Here is a 15,482-nt window from a genome sequence, read left to right as displayed (position 1 = left end):
AGCGTGAAAAAAAGCGCATGTAAAGCGCTTTAAAGAAGCCTCATCTGCAATCCCAATGTGAAAGCCCAAGTGCTTTTAGACCCCTTTCACACTGGGGCGTTTTTTAGGCGCTTTAGCGTTAAAAAAAAGCACCTGTAAAGCGCTTGAAATAAGCCACAACTGCAATCCCAATGTAAAAGCCCGAGTGCTTTCACACTGAGATCCCTTTCACATTGGGGCGTTTTTCAGGCGCTTTAGCTTTAAAAAAAATGCGCCTGTAAAGCGCTTGAAATAAGCCGCAACTGTAATCCCAATGTAAAAGCCAGAGTGCTTTCACACTGAGGCGCTGCGCTGGCAGGGAGTCAAAAAAATTCCTGCAAGCAGCTTCTTTGCAGCGCTTTTGGAGCGGTGAATACACCGCTCCTAAAGTGCCCCTTCCCATTGAAATCAATGGGAAGCGCTTGCAAAATGCCTGAAAAGCGTCTGAAAAGCGTCTGAAAAGCGATTTGGGCAGCAGCGCTTTATGGGCACTTTTAACCCTTTATTTGGCCACTAAGAGGGGTTAAAAGAAAAACGCTGGTAAAGCGCTGCTAGTTTAAGCGGCACTTTACGAACGTTTTTTCAGGCGCTGACATTGTGAAAGGGCTCTTAAAGCACTTGGGCTTTCACATTGGGATTGCAGATGAGGCTTCTTTCAATGCGCTTTACCGGCGCTCTTTTTAACGCTAAAGCGCCTGAAAAACGCCCCAGTGTGAAAGGGGTCTAACTCTTCTATCTGTTTGTTTACTTTATGCCTTCACTAAAAAATAATAGCAGAATGTCAAAAGATGACTTCAAGTACGCCTTAATTTTTATTTTATAATTCAAAATAAAGAAATATGGTAAAAAAAAAAAAAAAATCAAATTCAGTAGGTTCTAAATCATAGTTTTATCAGTACAACTTTTCAATTAATAAGAACTGGGAGAGCCTTGGCCCGTCACATGGCAACCTAATAAATCAATTAGTTCCACGTTTCCTACTGTGCTGATGTAATTTGTCTTTTATTATAATAGTTTGCACTATTTTAATTAGAAAAACAAACAGTCATTCAAGTATAATTATTATTTTTTTTTGTTTGGACTACTAAATTCCTACTGCAAAAGTTGACGTTAGAACGTTTTTTTTAAATGTATGAATGCATCTCTGAATACATTTTCTTTTTTTGAAGTCATTCCTTTCATTCATGTGATCATCACTAGTGCTAATGAGGGGAGGGCTTGTAAATGTTCTTCAGTGGAGTAAGGAGGGGGAAAAGTGATATAAGCCTGAGCATGTGATTAGCTCAATTAATAAGTGAGAAGAAGGATTTGTTTTCCCCCCCTTGGTTTGTTTGAGAGGTCTGAGGAGGATCTCCAGGATGGAAAGTAGTACAGTGCTTTTAGCAGCTAGCACCCTGCTCCTGGTACTCCATGCCTCCTACGGGCAGTTTCCCAGGGCTTGCAGCACAGCACAGGTCCTCTTAAGCAAGGAATGTTGCCCAGTCTGGTCAGGAGATAATTCTTCATGTGGAGAAGTCTCAGGCAGGGGAGTGTGCCAAGATGTAGTCCCCTCCAACTCCCCTGTGGGTGCCCAGTTCCCTTTCTCGGGCATCGATGACCGAGAAAACTGGCCCATTGTCTTCTACAACAGGACATGCCAATGCCAGGGTAATTTCATTGGCTACAACTGCGGTGAGTGCAGGTTTGGCTACACAGGGCCAAACTGCACCGTTAGACGCAACATGATCAGAAAGGAGATCTTCAGGATGACCACGGCTGAGAAGGACAAGCTCATTGCCTACCTCAACTTGGCCAAGCGTACCATCAGCCCAGACTACGTTATCACCACCGGCACTTACGAGCAGATGAACAATGGTTCCAATCCGATGTTCGCAGATATCAATGTCTATGATCTGTTTGTGTGGCTGCATTACTATGCCTCCAGAGATGCTTTCTTGGAAGATGGTAGTGTGTGGGCCAACATAGACTTTGCCCATGAGGCCCCGGGATTTCTGCCTTGGCACAGGTTCTTTTTGCTGCTTTGGGAACGGGAAATCCAGAAGGTGACAGGGGATGATAATTTTACTATTCCCTTTTGGGACTGGAGAGATGCCCAACAGTGTGACCTCTGTACCGATGAGTTTTTTGGGGGTACTCACCCTACCAACAACATCCTCCTCAGCCCAGCTTCCTTCTTCTCCTCCTGGCAGGTAAGCTCCACCATTGTCCTGGAGATGGGCCATGTCTCTTCTCCTTTTTTTACCTTGCATGCATACCTGAAGACTGCATAGTTGTCAAGTGTAAATCTACCCAAAACATTTTTTTTGAGGGGGGGGGGGGGGGGGTTGAATAGATTGGAGCAGGATTAAAGAGATTTTCCTTCAGGTGTTCCAACCCTTTCCCACCCAAGAACCACCAAGAAAACTTTTGGCTGGACAGATACTTTAAGAGCAGTCCAGCCAAAACCAATTTTAGTAAATGTTAAAGTGTAACTAAAGGCAAAACTTGTTTTTCAATTTTGTATAGAGTGCAGAAGGATTAGAACACCTGTCAGTTTTTATTGCTGTCTGTGCCCCCATTAAGGAGATTCACCCTCCTGTTCTGTTTACCATTATTGGAAGTAAAAAAAAAAAAATCGCAAGTTTTGGGTTGTCCCCATAAAGGTAATAGAGGGGAAATCTTCCAATGGGGAGACTACTTCTGGTGACCTGAGCGTCCCCAAAGAATTCCCTTAATTTGAAGGCTTTTCCTCTCACTTCCTGTTTGGCTATGGGACAGGAAGTGAAGGGAAATCTCCACAATGGGACACAAATGGTGGACAAAAAAAAATCTGATGGGTTAGAACCATTCCTTTCTCAATCCAAATGAAGAGGTGTGTTTTTTTTTTTTTTTTCTCTCCCATAGTTTTACTTTAAGAATTAAACCACCCAACTGTTTCCTTGGTCTGGTCACCTGCTGTATCTTAATGGGTTCCTTACCTCTCTGCCAGAAATTCTTATTTTAAATTTTGGAGACTGTAACAGGAGATGTACCTCACACATAGGTTGGAGACCTTCCAAAACTTTCAGATGGATGGGAATCTAGTCATGGTTTGACAAGACGCATAAAAGATGGGTTTAGTCCAATCGCTCCACCTGGAACTAAATATTACTTTTGGGTGGATTGGGCCTTAAAATAGTTTCTAAGCTTGTTTACACTTGCAGTAGCCTCGTGAAGATTGATCCGTGGCGGATTGCTTTTCAGAGGACGTTTTATAGGGGATAAGAATGTGTTTATATCCTGATTTTAAAGCGGAGGTCCACCCTAAAGTGGACATTCCGCTCATCGGAACCCTCCCCCCCTCCGGTGCCACAATCGGCACCTTTCAGGGGGGAGGGGGGTGCAGTTACCTGGATAATCCAGGTAACTGCACCCACTTCCGGGACAGCTCTCTGCAGAAAGGGGCGTAACTTACGCCCCTTTCCGCAAGTGCCCGCCCCTTCCCGCAAGTGCCCCGCTGCCTGCTGGGAAACACACAGCTCCCAGAGGCAGCGGGGAGCGTCCTTATTGCGCAGCGCAATTCGCGCATGCGCAGTAGGGAACCGGGAAATGAAGCCGAAAGGCTCCATTTCCTGATTCCCATACCCAAGATGGCGGCGGCAGGACCCGACAGACGACCTAGCGATCGGCTTCGGGTGCCGACATCGCGGGCGCGCTGGACAGGTAAGTGTCACTATTTTAAAAGTCAGCAGCTGCAGTATTTGTAGCTGCTGGCTTTTAAGAAAAAAAAAAAAACGCGGAGTCCCGGTGGACTCCCGCTTTAAGCATTAAAAGCTTGCACTATTGCAACCATGTGCATTTCATGAGGTTGTAGCATGGTACAAGTCACTTGAATGGTTTGAGTTTGGCCAGCTGTATGCAAAGGGGATAATGTTTATTGTATTGCAAATCATTGCGGCCGTGGCATGTGTACCTCCATTGCAGCTTAGGGCGTAGTTTTACATCGCTATTTTGAAGAGGAAGATCATTATGGTAGCAACCTGCCATAACCCCAGTATCTTCTTCAGCAAGTGGTCCGCTTCAAAATAAAAGTGGTCTCTGCAGCGGATTCGCCGCAAGATCACTTTGTCAGAGACGGAAACCCCGCTCCCGCCACTCTCCGGTGCCCTCCGCCGCTTACTGGAGCAGTGGTGGAGGCAATTGGATCCTCTCCCTAGCCTGACATGGAGAAGAGTGGAAGATGGCCCCCACCAGTATCCATATCATTGCAGAAGCAAGATCAAAACGTCCCTTCCGCCCAATGCTCTTAAAGTGGAGGGCCACCCTGAAAACAAAAAAATATTAAAAATTACAAAAAAATATAAAAAAAAAAAAATGAAAAAAATTTTTTTTTTTACTTACCAGAAATGCCTGTTGCTAGGCACTTTCTCCTAATCTTCCTCTTCCTCCTCCGCGGAGATCTTCTGTCTTCTGTCTTCGTCGCGGCGTCTTCTGGGTAATGAGTCGCGCTGTGTTCTGGGAACTGTGTGTTCCAGAACACAGCGCGTCCCATTCAGAAAGCGCTGCGGGACTTGCGCATGCGCAGTAGCTGCGAGACTCGCGCATGCGCAGTAGGAAACGGGCAGTGAAGCCGTAAGACTCCACTGCCTGTTTCCCTTACAAGGAATGGCAGCACCGGGACCCGAGAGCCGAGGGACGGGTCGGCCTCGGGCGGCCGACATCGCGGGCACCCTGGACAGGTGAGTGTGTTGATTAAGTCAGCAGCTGCAGTGTTTGCAGCTGCTGACTTTTTTTTTTTTTTCGTATAACCGGCCCTCCTCTTTAAAGGGACATTTTATTTTAGTTTTTTGACTTTTTGACTTTTTTTTTTTTTTTTTTATTGCATTTTAGTGTAAATATGAGATGTGAGGTCTTTTTGAACCCAGATATCCTATTTAAGAGGTCCTGTTATGCTTTTTTTTTCTATTACATGGCACGTTTACATTCCTTGTATTGGGCATACAAGCGAAACAATTATTTTTTTTTTTTTTTAAAAACAGTGTAAACATTTTAAATAAAAGGTAAAATAAGAAAAAAAATAAATTTTTTTTTTTTAAATGCACCCGTTCCGCCGAGCTCGAATGCAGAAGCGAACGCGTACTTGAGCAGCGCCCACTTATGAAAATGATGTTCAAACCCCACATGTGAGGTATCACTGCGATTGTTGGAGTGAGAGCAATAATTCTAGCCCTAGCCCTTCTCTGTAACCCAAAACATGCAACCTGTAGAATTTTTTTTTAAACGTCTTCTATGGAGATTTTTAAGGGTAAGTTTGTCGCCATTCCACGAGTGGGCACAACTTTGGAGCGTGTTGGGTATCAATTTACTCGGCTTAACATTATATTTCACAATAGAGAAAAAAAATGGGCTAATTTTACTGTTGTCTTAGTTTCTAAGTAATTTTCTTTAGTTTTTAACTCCAAATCTCAGAGGCTCGTACCTTAAGTGGTTAAACATGGCTTAACCACTTTTGTGGTTTCGTTTTTTTTAAATAGAGAAACAGGCTTGATATAATAAGAATGGACACAAGAAAAAGGTCAGATGTGAATTCCTAATTACAGACCTTATTCCCAAGGTACAGGAATCACTTTTTGTAGTGCTGTCATTCATGTAAAATGCAGTGGACATCGACAGACAATAGTATATTGTGTTTTTTTTTTTTATTTATTTTTTTTTTTTTTTTTTTACAAGGGGGACAACAGTTAGAGCTGAATGGCAGTTACTGTAAAATAAAAAACAAAAACAAAAAAACCAGCCATTATAGAAATGTAGGTTGTCATTGCTGGCCTTTTTGGATAATGCTATTTGCCTGACTGTTATGCTAATGATTGGGCTTCAATACTTTGAATCCAGCCTGAGTTTGGCAACCACCATTTTATTTTCTACAAAAAAATAAAAAAAATCTCTGTTCCACCTGTATTGTGAAAAGGTAGAAGGGTCACTTCAGTTAATTCCCACTCTCCTGGGGGCTCCCCAGTTATCCTTTTGGGGGGTTCCCTTGGTCATTTGCTTTGAAACTGTGCTTCGCCTATACTCTGCGTACACACAGGGTGTGCCAGCTGTGCCTGGGCACACCCTAATTACCCCATGTGGTGCAAATTCCCCCCTGTTTAGATACCGAATATGATTAGCAATACAGCCAAAAATTATCCTTGTCACATACAGCCTGTCAAACACAAACCATTCAAGTGAATTGCACCATGCTACAACCTCATGAATGCAATGGTGCAAGCATTTAATGCTTAAAATCAGGCTATAAACACATTCTTGCCCCCTATAAAATGTCCTCTGAAAAGAAATTCACCACGGATCACTCTTCATAAGGCTACTGAAAGTGTAGATGAGCCCTAATGAGGCATTAAATTGCAAAGAGTTTAGAAACAATTTAAATGACCTTTCTCAATAAGCCCTGGTTCACACTGATTTCTGGGAAACGCATGGCGTCAATCCGATCTGCTTGGGGGGGGGGGGGGGGTAGTAATGTCAGATTAACACCTTGTCACAGACCACAAAATGCAGTGTGATTGCCAGAATTGCATCTCATGGATGTTTACACCCATGTGATACGATTTCGGGTGCAGGGAAAAACAAAAGGGTCCTGCCCCATTTTGGTTCAATTTGGGCCTTACAAGAAATTGCATGCTGTGTTCTGCACACACTAGTGGGAACCCAGGCTGAAAATGCTGCTTCCTATTCTCACACTAGTGTTCTGTGCTGACAGAGCCAAGTATGTAACCACAGGTGTGCGCAGCCTATTGCATTAGGTTGTGCAACCCGAAGCTCAAACACACATGCCATTCTCTGCAGCCTCAGCTGCACTGGACAGCCAACGAATGGGAAGTGCTGGGCGGCTTCCTATTCATTCACAAACTGAAGAATAGTAAACAGTTTTTACTATGCTTCGGTCATGATTGAACATAGTGAGTGTGTTCATTTAGAAAAGGAAGGGTCCAGTAAATGACATGTATTGATTGGCCCCTTCCCCTGCTCTCCAACCTGAAACATCCCCTGGAGCAGCCGGGGGAGAGGAGAGTAAAGGAGGGGCACCACGGGGGGAGCATGTACCACACAGAGTGATTTATGATGTGCCTAGGCACACCGGGCTCACCCCGTGTGCCCACCTATGGGTAACAGAAAAACCGTCATCAGACGAGGTGTCACATAGACTTGTTCTGCAAAAGAGGGGAGCGGTCATATTTATACACCCTATGACTCCTATGCAACAAAGTTTTCTATTGTTGCTTAGATCCCCTCCTCTAATCAGCTGTAAGTGTTCTCATTTGATGTGCTTAATAGCAGAATAACCTCCGGCCATAGAAAACTCTTGACATTTCAGCTCTATCAATGTGTTGGTTCATTTGGATTTCCAAGCTTTGGCAATGCTTATATCTATCCCGATTATTTTGGGATGCTGCGTGAATATGTAGTTCCTTTATTCCGGTCTGATCGCCCTTATATTACACACATCTTGGTAGGACTTTGAGTATGGCCATTTCCTTTTCCCTGAAGCCTACTGAAAGCTGAACTGATGTCATATACACTCACCGGGCACCTTGCTAGTATTGGGTTGGACCCCCTTTTTCCCTTCAGAACTGCCTTAATTCTTGTGGCATAGATCCAACAAGGTGTTGGAAACATTCCTCAGATTTTGGTCCATATTGCCATGATAGCATCACACAGTTGCTGCAAATTTGTCGGCTGCATGATGCGAATCTCCCATTCCACCACATGCCAAAGGTGCTCTATTGGAATGCGATGTGGTGACTGTGGAGGCCATTGGAGTACAGTGACCTCATTGTCATGTTCAAGAAACCAGTGATGAGACGATTGGCGCTCTGTGACATGGTGCATTATCCTGCTGGAAGGATCCATCAGAAGATGGGGACACTGTAGTCCATAAAGGGATGGACATGGTCAGCAACAATACTCAGGTAGGCCGTGGTGTTTAAATGATGCTCAATTGATACTAAGGGGCCCAAAGTGTGCCAAGAAAATATCCCCCACACCATTACACCACCACCAGCCTGAACTGTTGATACAAGGCAGGATTGATTCATGCTTTTAGGTTTACACCAAATTCTGGCCCTACCATCTGAATGTCGCAGCTGAAATTAAGAGTCCTCAGACAAGGCAACATTTTTCCAATCTTCTATTGTCCAGTAGAAGATTGGACAATATTGTCAGTTTCCTATTCTTGCCTGAAAGGAGTGGCACCCAGTGTGGTTTTCTGCTGTTGTAGCCAATTTGCTTCAAGGTTCAATGTGTTGAGCATTCAGAGATGGTATTCTGCAAACTTTGGCTGTAATGAGGGGTTATTTGAGTTATTGATGCCTCTCTATCATCTTGAACCAGTCTGCCCATTCTCCTCTCACCTCTGACATTAATAAAAAGGGCATTTTCGTCCACACAACCGCCGATCTTTTCTTTTTCGGACCATTCTCTGTAAATTCTAGAGCTGGTTGTATGTGAAAATGCCAGTAGGTCAGCAGTTTTTTAATTCAGACCAGCCCATCTGACACCAACAACCATGCCACGTTGAGTCACTTTTAAAGCAGAGTTACGCCGAAAAAATTTGTTTAATAATCGGACACTCCCTTTCCCACAGTCCAGCAATGCGGCGCACAAAGCCTCACTCCTCTCCACAGCATTCTTACTGTGAGCACCCAGCTGTGGCTTCACAGCAGGGCACGCACTGCGCATGCGCAAGCCGCTCTGCACGCCGTGCAATATTCTGGGACCTGTGACGTGTCCCAGAAGATTGGGGGGGGGGGGGTGAAATTCCTTCTGGTGCTGCGGAGCCCCAGGATGAAGTGGGAGCTGCATGCCTCTAAAAAAAAAAGGGTATCTGCTCCCCCCCCACCCCCCAAAAAAATGACATGCCAAATGTGGCATGACGGGATCACCATCACTTAAAGCGGACGTTTTTTGGGTGGAATTCCGCTTTTCTTTCCCATTCTGATTTCAACTTCAGCAAGTCGTCTCCACCACATCTAGATGTCTAAATGCATTGAGTTGCTTCCATGTGATTGCCAATTTGTATTACTAAGCAATTGAACAGGTGTACCTAATAAAGTGGCCGGTGAGTGCATAAGGCTACATTCACACCTGCAAATGCACCCGACACTGATTACATGTGAGAACCCCAGTGGTGTTTTGCTGCAATTAGTTGGTAGAGGCAGCCCCATTGAAAGCAATCGGTGGCTGGCATCTTCCACAGCGGTTTGCATGTAATCACTCATGCAGCAATTGGCCCAGGACACAAACCCCACTGGGGTTCTCACATGTAAGCGCGTCGGGCCTACTCGCAGTTGTGAATGTGGCCTAAGGCGGGTTCACACTGGTACCACATGGAAGTCTATCGACTTCCGTTCCAGCTTTGCCCTACAACTTCATGTAAAAATCCATACCAGACCCTTATCTAAGCACGCAGACCGGCAGGTCAGGAAAGGGGGGGCACCCCCACCCCAATGCACCTTGACCCTATGTTGGTGGGGACAAGGGCCTCTTCCCGACAACCCTGGGCAATGGTTGTTGAGGTCTGCAGGTGGGGGCTTCTTATTGAAATCTGGAAGCCTCCTTTAACTAGTAGGGCCCCAGATCTGCCCCCCACCCTATGTGAATGAGTATGGGGTATATTGTACCCCTACCCATTCACCCCAGAAAAAGTGTAAAAATAAAACCAATACACTGGGGACAAACTCCTTTATTAAAGTAGCTTCAGCATGTCTTCCTTGGATTCTTCTCACTGCACTGATGTCTTCTTCCTCTGCCAGTTCTGATTCTTTTCCTGATGCTAGCTCCCACTCTTGTTGGCTCTGGTGTGTGCCATTAAGTATAAAGCCATGGAATGTGGCCATCCGGTGACTTCATCTGGAGACACCACCTCTTGTGATGTCACGTCCCCATTATTCCCTGGCTGTGATGTCACAAAGGTCTCCAGAAAAAACACATGATGTAAAATGAAGTTGCAGTTCAGTGAGTAAAATAAGTATTTGATCCCCTACCAACCAACAAGTCTGGCTCCCACAGACTGGATATAGAATGTGCTCATGTGGTACACAGATTAGTCCTTTCAATTTAAGAAGGTGCTCCAATGTCAAATTATGTGTAAAAAGACCCATGTCCAAGAATTTTTCTTCCATTCAAACCTCACCATCATGGACAAGACCAAAGTGCTGTCAAAGGACATTGGGGATAAGATTATAGACCTGCACAAGGCTGGAATGGGCTACAAGACCATCGCCAAGATGCTTGGTGAGAAGGAGACAACTGTTCGAGCATCTATTCACAAATGGAAGAAATACAAAATAATCAGTTGCCCTTGGTCTGGAGCTCCATGCAAGATTTTGCCTCAATTTCGGGATCAGTCCAGAAGTACATGGGGGGGGGGGGGGCTTGTGAATGATCTCAAGGCAGTTGGGACCACAGTCGCCAAACAAACCATTGGTAACACAATTGAAATCCTGCAGCACCCACAAGGTCCCCCTCATGAAGGCACATGTATAGGCCCATCTGAACTCTGCCAGTGAACATTTAAATGATTCAAGGAAGGATTGGGAGAAAGTGCTGTGGTCAGATGAGACCAAAATGAAGCTTTGGCATTACCTCAAATCGCCGTGTTTGGAAGAAGAAAAATGTTGACTGACCCCAAGAACACCATCCCTACAGTCAAGCACGGAGGTGGAAACATAATGCTTTGGGGCCGTTTCTCTGCTAAAGTTAGCAATATTCATAGAAGAAAAATATTTATTCATTCATTTGCACTTCATGCACTTTATATTATGTTTTTTTGCTTGGATTGACTTTATTCAATTATTCACATTGCACCTGATTGGATATTGCTTGCACTTTAGAAGGTGTACATTTTGAAGTAATTAATTGCGAGTAGATGCATGTATTACCCTTTGTTTTGTGCATGTGTGCATCTTCTGGTATTTATTTAGTTTATTTATATATTTATCTATTATTAATTTGTAGCGCAACACCACCTATTTGGTACTATACACATTTAGGGGAGGGTTTGCACCCTTGCTGGTGTTTTGCTGCAACCATAGTTTCTATTCTGTTTTAGGTTGTTTCTTGTGGCGCGAGAATACCTTATATTAATTACTTTATAGCCAAAAGATGGCTACAGCGTGAGCCTTCGTCCAGGGGTGGACTGACAACTCATGGGGCCCCCGGGCAATAGACTATGGGGCTCCCAGGCAATCGGATTATGGGCCACACAGTATACAGTCACACAGTATACACAGACATGTTTTTATTGGCTGAGAAGGTACTGGAGAGGTGGGGCAGCTATAATCTTGAGATTTTTAGACCAAAAGGATGTCGGTAAGGGACATTTCAGAGACAGATGTAAATAAAACACAGATTTTTACATACTGTCCCTGGTTTTACTGAGGCTGGCAACCCTGATGGGGCCCCCTAGTGGCCCAGGGCCCTCGGGCAGTGCCCGAGTGCCAGAATGGTCAGTCTGCCCCTGCCTACGTCCTATGTACGTCCTCCCCATGCATGAGCGTCCTGTGTGCTCTGTGGTCAGCAAGTCAATGAGACTCTGATCACCGATAGGAGTAAGGGGCTGATCCTGGCCCCTTACCACATGATCAGCTGTCAGCCAATGACAGCTGATCACATAACGTAAACAGAAGATCGTAATCATAATTTTTTTTTTTTTTTAGCGTGAGGGGAAAAAGGCGATTATAGGCTTCTGTCAGAAGGGAAGTGATCCATTGTGTATCGGTCACTGGCAATGAAGGCTTACCATGGGAGAAGTAATGAAACATGCTGAAAACCCTTTTTCAAAAAAAATAAAAAAAATTCTGGCAATTTACAACAAAATTAAAACAAAACATTCCCACTAGACATGTGGAAATAAAAAGGAAACATTTTAAAAAAACGCCTCCCTGGGTCGGTTGATTGCATCCCATGGCTTTAAATATCATCTCTACACTGATGACACCCACATCCATTTCTCTACCCCCAGCTCTCTCTCTGTCACCAACTTACTAGCAGACATATCAGCCTGGATGTCACATCACTTAAACTCAACCTATCCAAATCCGAGCTCATGATATTTCCTCCCTCAGGTGCCGCTTCCCCTGATTTCTCTGTCAGTATCAACGGCTCAACTATCAACTTGTCCCCCCACGCCAAGGTCTAGGTGTAATCCTGGACTCTGAACTAACCTTTCGGCCCCACATCTTATCGCTCTCCAAAATTTGCCGCCTAAACCTCTGCAACATCTCCAAGATATGACCCTTCCTAACCAATGTCACCACAAAGCTTCTAATCCATTCCCTGGTCATCTCCCGCCTCAACTACTGCAACGCCATTCCTCCATTGGCTTACCTCTAAATAGGCTATCCCCACTTCAGTCCATCATGAACGCCGCTGCCAGGCTCCTCCACCTCACAAACTGCTCAGCGTCTGTTATAACCCTCTGCCAATCCCTCCATGGGCTGCCACTCAGCCAACAAATTAAATTCAAAATATTAACTATAAATTACAAAGCCATCCACAACCTGGCCCTTGGTCACATCACTAACCTGGTCTCAAAATACCAACCTAACCATTCTCTTCGCTCTTCCCAAGACCTCCTGCTCTCAAACTCCCTTGTCACCTCATCCCTTTCTCACCTTCAGGACTTCTCCAGAGCCTCTCCCACCCTCTGGAATGCTCTACTCCAATCTGTCTGATTTTCTCCTTTTTTATCCACGTTCAGAGGATCCCTGAAAACTCATCTTTTCACAGAAGCATATCTGGCCCCCACCTAACAACAACTGTACATTTATCTTCTCAATCAGCACATCGCCCACAGTTATTACCTCTTGTATCTCTTGACCTTCCCTCTTGGATTGTAAGCTCTAAGGAGCAGGGCCCCCCGATTCCTACTGTATTAAAGTGTATTTTGTACTGTCTACCCTCAAGTTGTAAAGAGCTACGTAAACTGGCGCTATATAAATCCTGAATAATAATGTATAATAAGTTTCTGATTTCCCTGTCAAGCCACTGCTGAAGGTGTCTGTAGTATGTGTCTTCATAGGCTGAGCATAAATGGAAGCTTCAGGGTATTCAGATTCTGACAGCCTTCCTCGGTCTGTATTGGCCTTTGTGTTTTGGGAGATTGTCATTCTCTGTAAACCAACCATGATCATTGCCTATAAACATTAACACATTCAAAAGTTTTTTGTTTATCTGTAGCAGTCACTGTTTAATATCTGGTAATCCTGCCTTTGATGGTCCATTGCCAGGCACTTCCCTGTTATGAGGTGACAACTGTCTCCCAACTGTTCTACTGTGTCATCACCCTGGCACATGCCCATTTGTTGACTACAGGTAGCGTGTCGGGACATTATGCACAGTCAAGGTCCAGTAATGTCACTATCTAATATGTGATCATACGTGTGTGGATACACCCTAATCATCCCATGCACATTAGCATGATCGCTTTGTGTGCCAGCAAGAAGATGGCCAAGACCTCCCTATTACCCTCTCTGCCATAAGTGCTTACGCACTTCTTTCACTGTGTCAGCAGGGAGATGAATGTGATGGGGCCACGTATATGTGCACAGGTGTGTTTCTGAGCTTTAGGACGCACACTCTAATGCAATAGGCTGCGCACACCTATGTACATGTTGCAGAGTAAAGCTGTACAGTCAGTGTTGAAGCCATAGGTGTGTGCACCCCAAAGCTCAAACACACATGCATCTGCGTGTGTCTATATAAACACTTCTCTTTTGGCAGAGCAGGTAAGAGGGAGATCTTTTCCCATCTCTCTGCCGACACAGAGAGCAATAATACTAATGTGCACTAGGTGATTAGTGGGTGCTCCGGCACACCTTGCGTACACACCTATGGTTGGAGCAAATACAAGTGGGCAAGAAGTAGCTGAAGTTGTAGCATATGATGACAGTCCCACTTTGTACTCGATTTTGCTACTTTAGGTTTTATGGTTCAAACAAATGGCCACTGCCTCAACCTATAATTGGCCTTTGCAGCAGGGAGCTCAAGGAAGTGTGACACATGTCAAGCAAAACCAAAGAAAATTCCCAGCTCAACTTACCGACTAGTCTGCAATCAAACTATCCTGTCTAACAGTATGCATTAAAAACGGGTTTACTTTGCACACATTTGCAAATACATCCATGAACTAAAGCCCTGTTTTTAATGCATACTGTTAGGATTCTTTGGTTGCAGACTGGCCGGTAAATTGAGCTGGGAATTTTCTTTGGGTTTTGTTACCTGAAATCTTAATATAAAGAAAAGTTGTAGCAGCACTGATGTAACAACGTTTTAAAAAGTGATTGTTTTAATACAGTGCTTAAGCAAACTAATGTGCTTTGTGTGTCTTTGTAGGTCATTTGCAGTCAGCCTGAAGAGTATAACCGCCTGGGAGTTATATGTAATGGTACAAATGAAGGTCCCCTACTGCGAAGCCCCGGGCGCCACGACAGAAACCGGACACCCCGGTTGCCCACTTCAGCCGATGTGGAGGCCTGTTTATCCTTGACAGATTATGAGACTGGAGACATGGATCGATCTGCCAACTTCAGCTTCAGGAACACTTTAGAAGGTAGGGATGTATTTCTGCTTGTTCATAGGGACACACAAGAATGAATCCAGACCTTCCCATGGCTGGCTATGAACACAGTTGGCAGCATTTGCACCCCAGTTGTTTCTAAAAAGAATGTTGCTGTGCACAGGGAAAATCTCAGCCTAAACAAGAGCATATAAGCACATTTACCCACAGAAGTGACTGACTGGCCTTGGGTGATGCAGAGATGAAACCAATTCTCCTACTTAAGCTGTACTTGTTTACCTGCTGCCCTCTCTCCTCTACATTGAGCTTTGGGGTGCAACCCTAATGCAATAGACTGTGCACACCTATGGGGTCAACTGATTATCTATTTCCGGTAACAGGGTGACATCATTGCTCTTTCTGCAGTGAAAACACTATAATGGTGTCACCCATAGGACAGGGGAGGTTGGAGACATGTGCTATCAGAGAAGTTGGATTATAAGAAATAAGTTGGTAAAGAAATGGGAGGTTGGGTGGTTGGACCTAGTCCTGGAGGGGAAATTGTAGGTGAACTGATATCAATGAACCCTGGAGTTTGGACTTCTTGTAGGTTTGAACCCTTTCCTGCTGTTGTGGATGGAATCCGGTGATTAGCTCCTCTTATGGAATGTTGTATGTTAACATGGTTTTTATTTTTTCTTGTTTTGACCAGGGTATGCTGTTCCAACCTCAGGAATTGCTAACAGATCACAGAGCAGTATGCACAATTCACTTCACGTCTTCTTGAATGGCTCCATGTCCAATGTTCAGGGATCTGCAAATGACCCCATTTTTGTTCTTCATCATGCGTTCGTTGATAGGTAAGTCTTCATCATTCTGCACAGCGATGTAAATCGCAGCTCCTTTCTTGTAATGGTGCATACGGTGATGTGAGCCTTAAATGCCTTGG

The 15,482-nt window shown here is 44.6% G+C and overlaps 1 protein-coding gene across 1 annotated transcript in view; it reads left to right on the top strand.

Annotated features, from left to right (window-relative positions):
* The first annotated feature begins 1,303 nt into the window (after nt 1–1,303).
* Nucleotides 1,304–15,482, top strand: part of TYR (tyrosinase) — an 87,606-nt gene continuing 73,427 nt past the window's right edge. Inside the window, exons 1-3 of the mRNA XM_077485009.1 lie at nt 1,304–2,207; nt 14,371–14,587; nt 15,246–15,393. Of these exons, the coding sequence (XP_077341135.1) occupies nt 1,377–2,207; nt 14,371–14,587; nt 15,246–15,393 (1,196 nt within the window). The 5' untranslated portion in view covers nt 1,304–1,376. The remainder of the gene's footprint in view (nt 2,208–14,370; nt 14,588–15,245; nt 15,394–15,482) is intronic.

This window comes from Lithobates pipiens, unplaced genomic scaffold (genome assembly GCF_037356315.1).
Source record: "Lithobates pipiens isolate NorthernLeopardFrog02 unplaced genomic scaffold, aLitPip1_a1.2 Scaffold_17, whole genome shotgun sequence".
Lineage (NCBI taxonomy): Eukaryota > Metazoa > Chordata > Amphibia > Anura > Ranidae > Lithobates > Lithobates pipiens.
The sequence above is the reverse complement of the archived record's forward strand: the minus strand, read 5'-3'. Positions and strand labels throughout refer to the sequence as shown.